Source organism: Triturus cristatus, chromosome 8 (genome assembly GCF_964204655.1).
Source record: "Triturus cristatus chromosome 8, aTriCri1.1, whole genome shotgun sequence".
NCBI classification, from domain to species: Eukaryota; Metazoa; Chordata; class Amphibia; order Caudata; family Salamandridae; genus Triturus; species Triturus cristatus.
Genome location: NC_140591.1, coordinates 774,138,971 through 774,154,956, shown reverse-complemented (window position 1 = coordinate 774,154,956; position 15,986 = coordinate 774,138,971). Strand labels below are relative to the sequence as shown.

The following is a 15,986-nucleotide window of genomic DNA, read 5'->3' as shown; positions in this document are numbered from 1 at the left end:
GTTTATGGTATTCGCCTTTTGATTATTGACATGCACATTGCTTTTAAACTTACGATGGATTTTGTAATTGACGGGTTTTAGTACAATACATTCACACAATCACATTCCACCTATTTCCAAAGAACAAATGGAAAGCTACTCCTTTTCGTTTTTGGTTCTCAAATCCTGGAATGGTCTCCTGTTTTCTATTTACTCTAATCATGTATATATATCGTTTCGAAAAAAAACAGTTTTTTGGGCAATCCATTTAATCTAAGCATGTGAATCTCCAAGCGCCAGGAGACCCCAGTTGGGTAACACTATGCTCTACTTCATTCACTCATTCATTCATTCAGTACAAAATCTCCTCCTAGCAACGGGAAAGTGAATATAAGTTGGAACCTATTTTTTGGGGAAATCGATCTAATGTGAGCGCCTGAATCTACAAGTGCCTGCTCACCCCAGTAGGCTAACAGTATGTTTGTCATATCATTAATTAATTAATGCATTCATTCATTCCTTCATTCATTCAGTACGATACCCTAGCAACGAGGAGTTGGGAAAATTAATATAACTTACGTAAAAGGAACAAGCTCCTTTTTGATGTCATCATAATATTTTCTCACAGCGTATGCCATTGTAGACCTGAAAAGGTATAGCTCACTGCTGTCCCATGTGTACTGCTAATAAACCAAAATATATAATGAATAGAAGATTAATTACAACACTCAGAAGCTGAATCTAAGCAGTAGAGGATCTGAAAAATGCCTACATTGACTTAAATCAAATACATCTCAAATTATATGAACACATGCAGATGTCAGCTAAATTTGATTAATTTGAATATATTTCAAGATTTTTTTACTTGGCTTGGGGAAAAAAGACTAGGGAGTTCCCATTAGTTTTGTTCTTTATTTCTCCGTACCACCACACACCTTTTCCCAACAAATTAGATTGTTTTCGCTACTTAGTGTTTTTTACGTTAGTTAAATTGTGATACAAACTTGGAATCAATCTACAGGACAATGCAGAATTCCAAGCAACTACGCCAACTATGGTAAGATGAGGATAATGATTTGTAAACCGAAATAAAATAAGCGCATTGTACAGTAAATTTTGTAAAACACAATGGGTCAAATTTACAAACGATATATTTTAGGCATGAGTGTGACTTGCCAGGAAAAACTCATCATTTATGCATGCAAACTTTAAGAATTATTCACAAACAGCGAAACAGGGGTAAATGACTTCTGAGTGCATAGTCTGATGATGTACTGTACACTTAACCCTTTCTTGGCTGGGACCTTTACTCCATCTTACCAGGTCTTTTCCGTTAATTTTCTTAAGGTTATTCAAATACTGCGAGAAAATGCACTTTTTGAGTGCTCACCCCTCATTTGGTTGCTGAATTTTATCACTGTTTTTTTAGACTCTATGCACTTGGACACTGCTGTCAAATATCCAGTGTATATGGTGTGGCCCCTAAAATATGTAAAATTGGCTAATCCCTGATTGCCATATTAAACTCACCTGTAGGCCTGCTGAGCGATAGTGTATGGTTATATGTCAGCTGTGGACTGCAGGCTTATTGCTCCATCCACTAGTGTGACATAGGAAAACATGGTTTCATGCCTGTCATTGTTGCCTAACTGCTGTATTTTAAACATGAAGTCCGGCCTGGAAAGATAACTCTTTTTGAAAGAAAAAAACATCCCTTTTAAATATTAAGAAGTAACCCCTATGTAAGCCTTGCAACCCACAAGGCAGATGCATGGTATTTAAAAGTGGTACAGAAGTTTAATGCTAATATGTACCTACAGTGACAAGCCCCCCAAAAGCTATATTCATTGTGCAAAGCTCTAACTGTTCACTGAGGAAACCTAGAGTACAGATTAGAATATTAATTCTGCTATCTTGGGTTTGGGACAAGCTAGAGAAATAGTTGAACAGCTAGTTTAATTTTTGGAAAATTCAATAGTGACATTAGATTTTTAATAAATATTTAGGAAACGTAACTTTTAGAAAGGTACATTTTTCCTGCATGAAGCTCCTGGAGGCTAATGTGCATTAGCCGGCCAGCATCTGTCCTGTCAGTGCTTGACAATAATGAGATGTAAACACTGCTCCCTGAACAGGCAAATGGCTCAGGCCTGGTGAGAAGATGGGATGGGTGTGGGACAGATCAGTCTTATCAGCTCAGGAAGTGCCGCTGGGGAGGTTCCAGGAACTTCATTTACTTGAAAGGGACGGGTGTGAGGCCTGCCCATCCATAGTTTGGTGTAAGGAGAGACCTGGGAGAGGAAACTCTTTGATTCAAGGCCACATGGTAACCAGCCTGGCTCCATTCCCCTGGGAGGGGAAGTTGACCCCAAAGCCAGTTTTGTGCGCTGAGGAGGAGGAGACTGCTCTATTTCATTAACACACCCCTGGCTGGTCCACAAGCTTCCTTAAGGGGCAAAGGCATGTGCCATTTTCAATTTCCTTTACAATACTGTACTGTGGGTTAGTTTGCAGGATGGCAGGTAGGATGTGCTGAAAAAGTAGGATGAGTTACACCAGAGAATTTTTTCCTCATTGGTTAGGGAGTGCTGAAGAGTCACCCTCACCAACTGATTAGTAAAACCCACAAAGCTGGCACCTCACCCACAACTCAACAGAACACTTGACATGTGGACGTACAGAAGAGGACTGAACCTGCTGTTTGAAACCTGGAAGGAGACCTTGCTCCTACTTCTATCCAGTACAAGGAAGTGGTCTCCAAGGGTCAATTGGCTGACCTCCGGTGTGGCTTCAGGGACATAAAAAGCTGTAAGAGACCTTTTCCTGAAGTGACCAGCTGCAACAGGAGGAGGACGGAATCCGATTAGTGGCCTTTGCTGGAGTCAGGTCTGACCCTCAAGTGCTGTCCTTGAGGTCTTAGGAAACATGATGGTGTTTAGAAGAACTTATCTTTAAATCTTTGAAAAACCTAGACTTAAAAACATTTTTGGGCTTAAAGACATCCAGAGGACAGGGACCAACTGCCCAGGTCAAGGTGAGACCTCACTGGGCAAGAAAATAGTGATAGTCCTGCTCTGAACTTTTTGTTGGCTGAAAATCCAGTTCAGTGGATTCTCGCTTCAAGCCTATCTGACTTTGGTGCGACCCTCCCAGGAACAGACTGTTGCCTTGCCCTGTTGGAGGAATCCACACTCCAAAAAGGAGACTAAGTCTAAAGGTAGAAATCTTGATTGGGTGAATGCGCAAAGAGTATCCATCTGACAAGAGGACTTTGCTAGGTGTGAAATTTAACTTTTCTCACTCAGGACTTTTCCCACCAATCTCAAGGTTTAGCTCGATCTCTCTCACAGCTTATCAAAATTCAAAGACACTTTGCTGGATACATTCTAAAGGATGCTGAGTTCTATATCAGAGACTAAGCCAGAAGGTAAAAATCTTTGACTGGGACGAACGTGCTTCAAATACTTTTGTATAGCTGTTTGTTCCCCAACCTAGGCCTAAGTATCAAAGCAACCTTTTACCTACATTTGTCCTACCTTGCTCTGCATAACGGCTCTAGCACTGACCTTTTACCCAGGTATATGCTGAATAAATGTCGATTGCTTTCCTTGAAACTAGCCTCCTTTATTATGCATGAGGTAAAAACCCCTGCACATGACATACATAACAGGATTAACATACTCTTTACAAACGTCATCGCTATCTTCATCCCAGGGCAACAGAGCTACTTTGCATAGTCCCAATTATTGATTTAGGCTAATTTACATAATCGTACTCACAACATATCGATTGTGGTAAGAACCCCAAGGCTATCTTCGTGGTATAAAAGAACAGCACCTTCACTAGGTAACTAGAGGAGACGCTTCCATGCTGACACAAGACACTGACGTCCCTGCACACTGAAGCTTCAACATGCAGCGGTCTGACCTCCCTACCAGGGTGTTCAACTCGTGACCAAGATGGGGACTTTCATTCTCTACCATCAGGTAATGGGGTTGGCTCTTTCTTGGCTTTACACCTACATACATGCTAGGTATACTTAGGTAGGGTCCGCATCATAGGAGTAAGCTTGACTATTGTCATATTTATATGCATGCATATATTCACTGTTTTAGTACCATGGTAGAATTCTACCTTCTATTTACTCTGTTGGTGCTTGTAATCTTTTACATTCGCTTCTGTCTATTCATTGCTGAAGCAAACATGTTTTATACTAGTGAAGGAAGTGACTCACTTAGGGCCACCCGAGACACCTCTGACCAACTCTCAGCCTTCCATACTAAATGAAGAGTGGGAGAGACAGTGGAGAATATACACCAATAATTATTTATTATATGCGCTCAGAGCGGGGCTACGTCTGCCCAGTCTCGAAGAGTGCTACAAAGGGAGCTAAGAAACTGTAAGCATGAAGATACATTATATGCATTGCATGGTCAAGTGGTACACGCCCACAGTGCAATGTTCCCAACAGATGTGGGTGAACAACGTAGAGACAGATAAAGGCTCACACTCTCATATCTTTCACAGCTCGGAACACTTTCAAGGCCGTTCCACCCTGGGCTGCGATCACACTACCAGACAGGTGAGAGAGACTCACGAATGAGGAGAAATCTATGCACTGGCACGAACAGTTATTCATTACAGAAAAGAAATTTAGGAAAGGGCATTTGTTGGAAGCAAACAGGATTAGTTTTGAACAGTACATAAAATGGCGCCTGAAAGAGAAAATGGCGCAGCGAATGCTAACTTATACATGGCATAGGAAAGAGCATCTACAAACATAATCTAACAAACCCTCCTTTTAGCATGAGCTAAAGACATTTTCTGTTGAGAAAGTAGGGGGAACTGGCACATAGTCAGGGGTAACTGGGACATTAGCATTATTTGACACAGCATCATAATTAGACACATGATCAAGATGGAGCTGGGGGCACTTATTACAGTTGATGTCTGATGCAGAAACAGCATGGAGAGATGTGTCATCAAACATTCCTTCGTCTATATTAATAAGATCATCAATATCATTGTGCAACATCATAGCAGCATTTGTAACAGAGGCAGATATCTTCTTGGATGTTAAGCAGTGACACAGTAGGAACAAAAAAGTGGGAGACATATGAGAACACAACACAATATTACTACTGCTATGAGATAAACAATTTCCTTCAGAATCCAACCCTAACTACCAAAGAAAGACCAACTCCAATTTCCACTCTCCATGCCCTTGACAATATCAATGATATCCATAATATGTTGTGTTACGTTCTGTTCCAGATTCTCTATACCCATAACACACTGGTCGCCAATTAATGCGCACACACCACCAGACTTGGCCAATATAAAATCTACTGCATATCTAGTCTGTTCGGAATACACCAGTATGCTTTCTAACTGTGTAGCATTATGTCTCAAAGCCATCACTGTGGGGTTGGACAAAATCTGCAGTTTACATACTAAATGTACTCTAGCTCTCTCTTCCCTGGCCATAGCCATACCACCTAAGGTAAATATGGAGGACAGGATGTATCCAAATGTGATACCATTGTTATAGCTATTCACTTCTATATTGGTGACTCCTTCACAAAATCTTTTTTAGTGTCCTCTTTACCCATCTCTTTTTTGGTTGGATGTCTTCCATGGAACACCTAAAGGCAGTACCATTCTAAGAGCCACATCTTCAGTACCATTGTAGGCGTTTGAATAAGTCCCATTGGACAGAAAGTATAACTCCGGGTGTGCATACATCGGCCCCTCATAACTCACTGCAGCATATCTGGAATTCATTCCAGATGTTCTTGGATCTAATTTATTCTCCAGGGAAAGTGCTCTTTTGTACAGTATTGTTCCTGAACAATTGATGTACACAGAAGTGTCTGTAACGTTCACTATGGGGCAACAAGCTGCATAATAGCCAGCCTTTTGGGGTACTGTCAATTCTTCATAATGCCAACGCATGAGAGTTATATTCTGTTCTTCCATATAAACATTATCACAATACGTGTTATCACAGACGGGGTAACCCTCACCCTGTGTCGTCCGGTGATACAGACATGGCCTGGGGTAACCAAGTCCGAACATACCTTTTACTTTCACAAACTTTGGTGGCCAAGTTATTAATCTTATCCCTCCTATCGGGTCTCAGAAGAATTTGTCTGTTAATGTCAAGTGTTGGTACACTACGTGTATCTTCCAGAAACTATAATACCCCCCATACTATTATTACCACCATTACCAGAGCAATGGCACACGCAATCTTACTTTGTATAGACCAAATCACACTGCGTTGTCTAGGGGCAATTGGCTAATCCTCCCCATTAATTTCTCTACTAAAAGAATGCAAAATGAAACAAAAGAAAAAGCACAAAATGCTAAGAAATGGAAGCGTTCTCAGTATCCGTCAGAGCCTAACTGGTACAGGCTCCTATAGTCCATCATCAGTTGGCAATCTTGGCCTCCGGCGGTGGAGCTTGCTCCGTCCTAAGATCTTTCCTAATCTATCCCATGTCGATAAAGGTGGTATACTTTTCAAAGTATACTTTCCTAACTAATGTTCAAACAGCAAGAGCAACAAAGATACAACTCTTTCATGTATTCCACTCCCTCGTTGGTACTGCTGTTCAGTACTTACCTACCTTGTGCAGTCCATCCCTAGTCTTTCTTTTCCTTGGACTCGGTGGTCCTCAGCTGAGGACGTAGGTTGTAGCTGGCAGTTCCAGGCACTGTGCGAACACTGAACAGAGGCTCCGGAAAAGCTTGTATTTCTGGTGGGACAGCCTCATTCAAAAGGTCGTTGTTCTCTTTATCTGTTTGTGCCCAAATTAACTTTGCATCACTGAAAGGCACGAATCTGGACACCTGTTCACATTCCACATCTCCTTTTCCCTCACTCACCCACTGGTCATAAGTCAACGGCAAAGGTATTCTTTTGCAGTGGGTCACATGGACCCAATTATTTTGACCAGCAATCTTTACTGCCGTCTGTGTTGCCAGCAGAACGTGCTCAGGACCTTTCCATCTGGGTTCCAGACTTTTCTTTCTCTAAAAATTCCTAATAAGTACAGAATTCCCCAGCTGGATATTGTGGCCGGGACCCTCTGGCTTAGGAGGTAAGGAGTCTTGTACCTGTTGGTGAATAGACCGCAAACTTTCTGTCAATTGTCCAAGGTAATCAAGCAATATGGGATATTCAATATCTGAGAAGCGTTTCAGCCGAGGGACCGCCCAGACATTAGTTGGGCAGCCGAAAAATATCTCATAAGGTGACAAGCCTGTTCTAAAATGTGCTGCTGTTCCAGGTGACTAAAGGGTTAAAGGAAGAGCATCTGGCCACTGCAAGCCTGTTGTCTTCTGAATCTTTGCTAATTTTAATTTCAGTGTTCCATTACATTATTTCACCAACCCCGCTGACTGCGGATGGTTGGCGGCATGGAACTTCTATTTAATATGCAGACCTTCACATATTAGCCTAATCACTTTCCAATTAAAATAAGAAACATTGTCACTCCAAATAAATCAGGGCATTCTAAAACGCGGGAAAAACTCTTTTATGAGCACCTTTGCTGTTGTGATAGCCGTATTGTCTCCATCCATTTATCGAATGCATATATGACCACTAAAACATATTGAAGATTGTTACAACGTTCTAGCTCAATGAAATCTATTTGAAGGACTTCAAAGGGGCATGTAGGTGGTGCAAAGTTTCCGGATGGTGTGGGGGTGCCCTACCTGGATAATGCATCAAACAAATCATAAAGTTTTTCACTAAGGGGCCAATTCACAGAACTAATCTGAGATAAAATCCTAAACGTACTACTTTTGGTATTCATAGAAGGCATTTACTAGTAGTAAAGTTAGGACTCCTAACTATACTACGACTAAACTGAGACAAAATCCTAACTTTATGACTTTCGGTATTCACAAAAGGCATTTGCTAAATCTCTTCTGTGAATACCAAAAGTAGTAAGTTTAGGATTTTATCTCCGTTTAGTAGTAGTAAAGTTAGGAGTCCTAACTTTACTACTACTAAATGCCTTCTGTGAATACCAAAAGTACTAAGTTTGGGATTTTATCTCGGATTAGTTCTGTGAATCAGCCCCTTAGTGTGCAACTGTTTTGGACATATTGTCAATATACCAAACTGGGGCCAATAATTTACAGATACCCTTTGCACTGATATGAGATGAGCCATGAGCCATAGTAACTACAGGGAGTACGTATGCATAAGGTAACATACATTTCTGCTTACTGGACAAATCAATCCAACACCTTTCTTCATCTAAACATGCTGTACTCTCTTGCCACACAGCTAATTCTTCGATTGTGGCCTCTCTTTGTATCTCTTTCACACTCTCAACTGTGTTTTCGAACATTGTATTCTCGGGAACCCTTCTAGCTGGACCTGCAACAAACATTCTCTTCATCTTTCTCTGAGCCGTCTCTTTGGGTGTCTGGTCAGCAAACACATTCCCTCTACCCACATCATCTGTCACTTTCTTATGAGCACTACACTTTACGACTGCTACTTTCTTAGGAAGTTTTCATGCAGACAATAATCATACTATCAACTGTCCATACTGTATCTTAGTACCATGCGATGTAAGAAATCCTCTCTCTGCCCAAAGGCGCCCAAAAAATATTAACAGCTAACCCTTCACTTAATTCACAAGTTCGTATAAGGGCAAGAAGCTCTGCTGCCTGGGTAGATTCGTAGGGGACCCTTGACGTCTCTACCACTGTACCCAATGTAGTGCTAGCATAAGCTGCGTAGTGGTGCCATCTGGTAATTTAAAACAAGAGTCATCGCCATATAGTTCTCCTTGGGGATCGGATAAGGGAACATCAGTCAAGTCTACCCGTCCTTTCATCTCTTCCTCTGTTCGGAAAATGCAATCATGTTTGTCAACTGCATCACTCTCGGAAGGGAGGGTTAGTAACGTGGCTGGGTTCAGAGTGGCACATCTTTTAATTGTAATATGTTTGGCAAACAATGTCAATTCATATCCAGTAAGACGTGCACTGGTGAGGTGCTGTGTCCTTGTCTTATTCGAAAGTATATCCACAGCATGGGGTACCATGACTGTGAGGTCAGTATCGAGTATGAGTCCAGCCGATTGTCTGATCGAAGTGGCCATGGTGGCAACCCCTCGCAGACAACTCGGAAGGCCCCTTGAGACAGGGTCAAGCAAAGCAGAAAAATAAGCACAAGGTTGCTGTCTATCGCCCAATTTTTGTGTTAGAATAGATAAAGCACAGACAGCCACCGCCTGGACATATAGCACAAAAGACTTATTATAGTTGGGCTGGCCTAGTACTGGACCAGAGCAAAGCGCAGTTTTTAATTCTTCAAAAGATTGCTGACAATCAGGTGTTCAAGGCAACGGCTCAAGGAATAGTTTGGGATCCATTGGCAGCAGAAGAAGGTGATGCCTATTAAAGCACACACGTCCTTTTGAGTCTGTGGGGCATTTTATTAATGGTACTGAAGTGTTCTGGCGTTACCTCCTACTCTCCTACGACAGAAGGTGACCCAAATTGGTGACTTCCGGTCGACAGTACTGAAATTTCGAAAGAGAAACTTTGTGACCATGGTGTGTCAAGTGCAACAATAATATCACTGTACTATCTTTGCATCCTTGTTCAGTATCAGAAGCAATTAACAAATCGTCGACATACTGTACCAATGCGTTGCCTGGAGAAAGTGAGAGTGAATCCAACTGACCTTTCAATGCTTCACTATAAATGCTAGGACTTTCAGTATACCCTTGAGGAGCTCTACAAAATCGGAAACTTTTGCCAGCCAGCGAAAACCTGTACAAATACATGATGTCTGGGTGTATGGGAATGCTAAAGAACGCATTTTTCAAATCAATGACAGAGAAAAACTTAGCAGTTGATGGAACCATTGTTAAAAGTGTGGTGATATCAGGAACCACTGGGAATTGCAGGACCACTATTTTATTAACCTTGCGCAAATCAATCACAAAACGATATACATCATCAGCAGTGGCGGGGAATCTGGACTTGCCCTCTTTAGGACCAGAAGAATAGGACTGTTACATATATTGCCAGTAGTCTCTTCGACAACTCCCTTACGTATACGGTCCTGAACAATGTTAAGGAGAGCTTGTTCTCCTCCCTTCGGTATTTTATACTGGGGAATGCGTGGTAATTTAACATTATCCTTCACTTGTATAGAAACTGGGGGTATGTGCAATAAGCCTACATCAGTGTCACCAGTGGCACATAATGTGGGTGGTACTTGATCAAATTCAGGTGGAAGGGGAGCATCTTTGGATAGACATTGTCTAGTACCCACGTCAGGATAAACACCATCTGTCGAACAATATATAGTAGCATGCAACTTCTTTAGTAAGTCCAAGCCCATTAAGTTTTCACCACAATGAAATGTTAAAAGAAATGAGGAATCAACAGTAAAAGGTCCAACAGTAAGAGCAAGCGGACGCGAGATGGGGATTACAACCGGTACTCCTGAAAAACCCACCCAAACATTGTTATGGCCAGACAGGGCCGCCCCAGGGACCAGATGCCGGGAAACAGAGCTCTTTCTTGCATCTGTATCAATCAAAAAGTCATTAGTAGACCCTTGTGGATCCACTTTGACATAAAGGCCACGCTGATCTACAGGTATGTGAACTGGTCTCTTCTTGGGGGGAATGAGTGTTTGCATGTATGTTATTATGCGACCGGGCAAGGTAAGTAATTCAGCATTTGGCTTTTCACCTGGCTTCCTATCCCGGTCCCAACCTTTGATCGCATCCCATGTTCCGCCCAATTCAGCAACATGGTCTTGGGTATGTACCTGTCGCCAACTATCAACCGAAACTAGTAAACCAAAAAACATTTCAATGTCTCAAAGGGTCATTACGCAAGAAGAGGCTGCTTCTGCAATTCTTTATAGTAAGCAGTAGGATTTTTTCTAGGATCGGGCAATGTAGCCTTCAGGGCCAGAACTTCACTTCTTTTCCATGGAGTCTAAACCCACTGTTCCTGAAGGTGGGCTGCTACACCCTGTCTGGTAATCACCCCATCTTGATCCGTAACTGCTGGTAGTTCTGGGTGGTAAATGGGGTGAACTTCTCACATTGGGAACTGAGTTATTTGAGTGGGACTTTTATCATGTAGTCTGCCTCTATAAGTAATTAGAGGTGAAGGGTCAAGGTCTCGCATTTATATCCATATGTCCTCAAGACTGTAAATTGGGTTACGGGCCTACTGTACTGCCTGTTCCGCTATTACCTTTTTCTCTTCCTCCCCACATCAGACCCCATTAACGGACCTATCCACTTGCTGAATCTCATCAAATCTCTATCGTACGGACCGCGCACTGGTGTGTCAGCAACCAGCGTTGATGAAGGATAGGTGACTGTAACAGGGGTAACGGGAGTTGCCGTAGTCATATTCTGTGACTGAAGGGATGGAGTAGGGGGTATGTTAACTGGGGTGGTAGGTGTAACAGCACAGAGACTGAGGCATCTGGTGTGGGTTTTTGCTGCCTATGGCGGAAAAATAGGATATATCCGTTCAGGAGCATAGGGTGGCGGCGGTCGGGCATCTAATAATTTCTCCATAAAAGGATCACCATCTTCCTAGACCATGTAAGACTTATCAATTTGCAACCGAAATATTCTATTGTCACATTCTATTAATTTCTCCTGCTTGTCCCTATCGTAAGCTACAACCTTTTGTGTAATTGTCTGCATATTTCTTTTTCTAGCATCCTTCTCCATTTTTAATCGCCTCTGTTTGGCCTCCTTCTGCCCAGTATGAAGAGAGTCAAACATAGACTGCCTACTGCGTCTTTTGAACAACTGTTCTTGAAGAAACCCTATCTTTTGTTCATCAAAGGAGCCTATCAAACTGCATTGTCCCTCGTATATTTGTGTCACAACGTACTAAACATAATAGAATCAAGGCCATGTTTTACATACATATCAAAATTAGGACGGCCCTCAGGAGGTGCAGGCTGGGACTCTTCCAAACGTGCATCTTTAGAAAAACAACGACAGCACAAACTCCAAATCTTACTGAAACCAGGCATTGCAAGAAAAGAGAAAACAAAGCCCTTATTTTTCCTGGCAAAGTATTTGCAAACCATTTTTACCAAAACAGTCCTTATACTGAAACAAAACCCATTCACAGTGGTACCACACAAACCGAAACAGACTCACCTGATGTCAGGTGCATCGATAAACCAGTTTTCTACTGCTGACTCTGCGGACCAAACAGTCAGATCACGGGTTTCGCCAATCAGGACCCCAGTCGGGATGACCACTGGGCGAAGCCACCCTCTGATGGGACAGAGGCAGCAGCTGTGAGAAACGAATCTCTTCATGCAGGGATCCCTGAGCCGTGAGTCTGACCTGATCATGTCCCCATCCTTCCCTCCTTCTATGGAAAAGGGATGGGTCACTGTCCCGATGAAGTCCCTTCTCGGGCACCAACTGAAGGAAGCGACCCACTTAGGGCCTTCGGGTCACCTCGGACCACCACTCAGCCTTCCATATTAAATAAAGAGTCGGAGAGACAGTGGAGAATGTACAACAACAATTATTTATTATATGGGCTCAGAGCGGGGCTCCATCTGCCCAGTCCCGAGAGAGTGCTACAGAGGGAACTGAGGACCAGTAAGCATAAAGATACATTATGCATTTCATGGTCAAGTAGTACTCGCCCACAGTGGAATTTTCCCAACAGATGTGGGTGAACAACGTAGAGACAGAAAAAGTTTCCCACTCTCATATCTTGCACAGCTCAGAACACTTTCAAGGCTGTTCCACCCTGGGCTGCGATCACACTACCAGACAGGAGGGAGAGACTCTCTAACGAGGAGAAGGCCTTTGACCTTTTACCCTGCCTTTCTCACTCCCGCCGCTGCTTCCCTGCGGCCCAGCCCCCGCTCTTCTCATTCGCCGCCCCGCCTCCCAGCTGCTCCTCACTCCCACAGCCCTTCATATGGAGGCCGCGCAGCGGTGAAGGGAGCGACCTTTGACCCTGTCCTCAGGCAGGTCACCCCCCCAGCCGCCACGCGGTCCTCCCGTGACGCTGCCCCGCTGATACTGCTGCTGCCCGCTGCCTGTGTTTCTTACTGTGCTACTACGTAAGTCCTGTCCCTCTGGTTCTGTATCTCCCGTGTCCACCTGCTGCCCATTGTACTTGTTCTCCCCCACTGCTGTGCCTCTGTGCCCCCTCCCCCCCGTTTTGCTTTTTGTGTCCCTCTGCCCCGATTTCGCCTCTGTGTCCTGTCTCCCGTTTTTACTTCTGTGTCCACCTGTTGCCCATTGTACTTGATCTCCCCCACTGCTGTGCCTCTGTGCCCCCTCTCCCCCGTTTTGCTTTTGTGCCCTTTTGCCCCGATTTCGCCTCTCTGTTCTGTTTCCCCGTTTTACCTTTGTGCCTTTCTCACTCCCGCCGCTGCTTCCCTGCGGCCCGCCCCCCGCCCTTCCCATTCGCCGCCCCGCTCCCGCCTCCCAGCTGCTCCTCCCTCCCACAGCCCTTCATATGGAGGCCGCGCAGCGGTGAAGGGAGCGACCTTTGACCCTGTCCTCAGGCCGGTCGCCCCCCCAGCCACCACGCGGTCCTCCCGTGACGCTGCCCCGCTGATACTGCTGCTGCCCGCTGCCTGTGTTTCTTACTGTGCTACTACGTAAGTCCTGCCCCTCTGGTTCTGTATCTCCTGTGTCCACCTGCTGCCCGCTGTACTTATTCTCCCCCACTGCTGTGCCCCTGTGCCCCCTCCCTCCGTTTTGCTTTTTGTGTCCCTCTGCCCCGATTTCGCCTCTGTGTCCTGTCTCCCGTTTTTACTTCTGTGTCCACCTGTTGCCCGTTGTACTTGATCTCCCCCACTGCTGTGCCTCTGTGCCCCCTCTGCCCCGTTTTGCTTTTGTGCCCTTTTGCCCCGATTTCGCCTCTCTGTTCTGTTCCCCCGTTTTACCTTTGTGCCTTTCTCACTCCCGCTGCTGCTTCCCTGCGGCCCGCCCCCGCTATTCCCATTCGCCGCCCCGCTCCCGCCTCCCAGCTGCTCCTTACTCCCACAGCCCTTCATATGGAGGCCGCGCAGCGGTGAAGGGAGTGACCTTTGACCCTGTCCTCAGGCAGGTCGCCCCCCCAGCCGCCACGCGGTCCTCCCGTGACGCTGCCCCGCTGATACTGCTGCTGCCCGCTGCCTGTGTTTCTTACTGTGCTACTACGTAAGTCCTGCCCCTCTGGTTCTGTATCTCCTGTGTCCACCTGCTGCCCGTTGTACTTGTTCTCCCCCACTGCTGTGCCTCTGTGCCCCCTCCCCCCCGTTTTGCTTTTTGTGTCCCTCTGCCCCGATTTCGCCTCTGTGTCCTGTCTCCCGTTTTTACTTCTGTGTCCACCTGTTGCCCATTGTACTTGATCTCCCCCACTGCTGTGCCTCTGTGACCCCTCTCCCCCATTTTGCTTTTGTGCCCTTTTGCCCCGATTTCGCCTCTCTGTTCTGTTCCCCAGTTTTACCTTTGTGCCTTTCTCACTCCCACCGCTGCTTCCCTGCGGCCCGCCCCCCGCTCTTCCCATTCGCCGCCCCGCTCCCGCCTCCCAGCTGCTCCTCCCTCCCACAGCCCTTCATATGGAGGCCGCGCAGCGGTGAAGGGAGCGACCTTTGACCCTGTCCTCAGGCAGGTCGCCCCCCCAGCCACCACGCGGTCCTCCTGTGACGCTGCCCCGCTGATACTGCTGCTGCCCGCTGCCTGTGTTTCTTACTGTGCTACTACGTAAGTCCTGTGTGAGACCGGCCTCACGGCGTTGCCCTCCCAATCATCCAGCCAACCTGCAACCACCCTCAAGACACGATATCTCCGACTCCGGCCGCCCCAGCCACCCAGATCCGAGGGCCGGCCAGAGCCCTGACAGACTCGACACCCTACCACGCATGTCCGACCGAGGGAGCGGGAACCCTCGAGCCAGACCCAGAGGCGCCAGCCCAGTCACACCTCGGGTCGCCTTCCCCGGGAAGACTCGATCGGCCACCAGGCCCCTGGGGAGCAAGCGCCTCCCCTGCCGAGCGTCTGGGGTCCCTCCCGGACCCACCTGAAAAGACCAAAGAAGTGAGCGGCAGGAAATCCCGCCGAACCCCCTCCGTCACCCCAGTCCCCCCTCTGCGAGGACTCCGGACTTCAAAGAGCAAGCGGAGTATAACAAGGGGTGCCGGAGAAACGAATGCAGAGAAGACCTGGAACCATCCGAGCCTGCTGACGCTGTCGCGGCTCCTGAACGCTGAAGTCACCTGGGCCTGCTGAGTGACTCGCGGCCTCTCGCTATTGAACCATCTGAGCCCTGCTGACGAGGTCGCGGCTCCCGAACACTGAACCACCTGGGCCTGCTGAGTGACTCGCGGCCCCCAGCTATTGAACCATCTGAGCCTTGCTGACGGAATTGCGGCTCCCGAACTCCGACCACCTGTGCCTGCTGAGAGACTCGCGGCGCTCCCCTTGAGGACGACTCGGTAAGAGATCGCCCAGAGACACGACACCCTCCAGCTCGAGGATTGTGAGCTATCCGCAGGGTATTTTGCAGAGACACTATCTTGAAAGACTGTCCCACTACCCCCATTCCCCACGACCGATTTGTGGTACTTTGTGCCACTGCTGTACTGCTTGCACCTTGGATCATAAAGATCCCTTGAAATCATCGATAAAAGAACCTATCGTCCTACAAAGAATACGTGTGGTGTCACTCTGTTCGTAGTGTAGCTCAGGGTGTGCGCGCCTGGTTCGGCCTACGTGGGAGAGGTGGGTCAAAGGGGTGGGCAAGACGGGCATCGAACCCCCCTACGGCGAACGCCTTTCCAACATTTGGTGGCAGACGACGGGATCCGAGCCGACACCGAAAGAGAGCGTGCAGTGAACGACTGACGCACTACCAAAACAGAGATGGAAGGAGAAACCTCCCTGGGTGCCGCAGGTACCGAAATAAGCTCACCGTTCCGAGAGGATCAATTGGACTATTACACACATAGAGAATTAAAA

The 15,986-nt window shown here is 46.2% G+C and overlaps 1 protein-coding gene across 4 annotated transcripts in view; it reads right to left on the bottom strand.

Moving 5' to 3' along the window:
• The window catches only part of ACE2 (angiotensin converting enzyme 2), a 507,698-nt gene that overhangs the window by 93,867 nt on the left and 397,845 nt on the right, over positions 1-15,986 (bottom strand). For all 4 annotated transcript variants that reach the window (XR_014967783.1, XR_014967782.1, XR_014967784.1 and 1 more), the window contains exon 15: positions 559-662. Coding sequence is in view for 1 of the 4 variants with exons in the window: in XM_085622215.1 (XP_085478341.1) it covers positions 559-662 (104 nt within the window). In the remaining 3 variants the exon portion in view is untranslated. The remainder of the gene's footprint in view (positions 1-558; positions 663-15,986) is intronic.